Consider the following 926-nt stretch of genomic DNA (forward strand, 5'->3'; position numbering starts at 1 on the left):
GAGAGAGAGAGAGAGAACAATACCTCCAATTTTCATGGAGACAATAAGTCTCCACTGGTAACTATGTGTGATCGAGAGACAGACTGATAATGATACTGATACTGTACCTTTATAAACCGCATTCAGAAGAACACAAAGCAAACTTTGGTGTGAGGCATGAAAAAGTAACAAATTTTATGTGCTTTTGGCAGAAAAACTGTGACCTGTACAAAATCGTTAACTTACTGTTAAACTCCTCAGCTGCAATTCGTCAAAACGGAAACACATAGATAGGCAGACAGACAAACCAAAAACAATACCTCCATTTTTTTCATGGAGGTAAATATGCCAGTGTAATGTTTGCCGAATTGGAAAGACCTTGCTTACCGCTTTTCTCGCAAAACTGCCCCTCGTACCCAGTGCCGTAGCAGTCACATGTGATCCGATAGTACTCGTTGACGCATGCGCCCCCGTGTCGACACACATCGTTGTTCTGACAGCGGTCTATGCACGTGTTCTGTACGTCCACCTGTCTGACCGGGGTCAACGTCCTGTAGAACACACCAAGGAGTCATTATGAAACAAGTTTGAATTGCAGTTTCCAACGCTTTCCACACAAACTTCTCCTTTAACAAAGACGGGGGGCGCCACAGACTTTCTGCAACCTATGATCCACTGCTCACGGAGTCACGTGTGTTATCTGCATGACGTCACGGAAGCGGTGGATTGCTCATTCCTTGACAAAGACTAAAGTTGTACAGTCGATGATTTGTCCGATTTCTTGTGTCGGAAATTGCAGTTCAAACTTCTCGCAGTCACTTTTACGATGAAAAATAAAGCTATTTTACAAGGTATTTTGGCTTTTGTTCTACCCACCTGTTGGATCCGTCGACCAGAAACTGCACGTTCCTCATACAGCCGACAAACTGGGAGTACCTGCTCAGGAC

General features: G+C 44.3%; 1 protein-coding gene across 1 annotated transcript in view; it reads right to left on the minus strand.

Moving 5' to 3' along the window:
- LOC109466128 (contactin-associated protein-like 3B) overlaps positions 1 to 926 on the minus strand; it is a 49,356-nt gene that overhangs the window by 42,070 nt on the left and 6,360 nt on the right. Inside the window, exon 6 of the mRNA XM_019763767.1 lies at positions 367 to 530. Within this exon, the coding sequence (XP_019619326.1) occupies positions 367 to 530 (164 nt within the window). The remainder of the gene's footprint in view (positions 1 to 366; positions 531 to 926) is intronic.

The sequence above is a fragment of the Branchiostoma belcheri genome, unplaced genomic scaffold, assembly GCF_001625305.1.
Source record: "Branchiostoma belcheri isolate BF01 breed outbred unplaced genomic scaffold, Haploidv18h27 scaffold16, whole genome shotgun sequence".
In the NCBI taxonomy this organism is placed as follows: domain Eukaryota; kingdom Metazoa; phylum Chordata; class Leptocardii; order Amphioxiformes; family Branchiostomatidae; genus Branchiostoma; species Branchiostoma belcheri.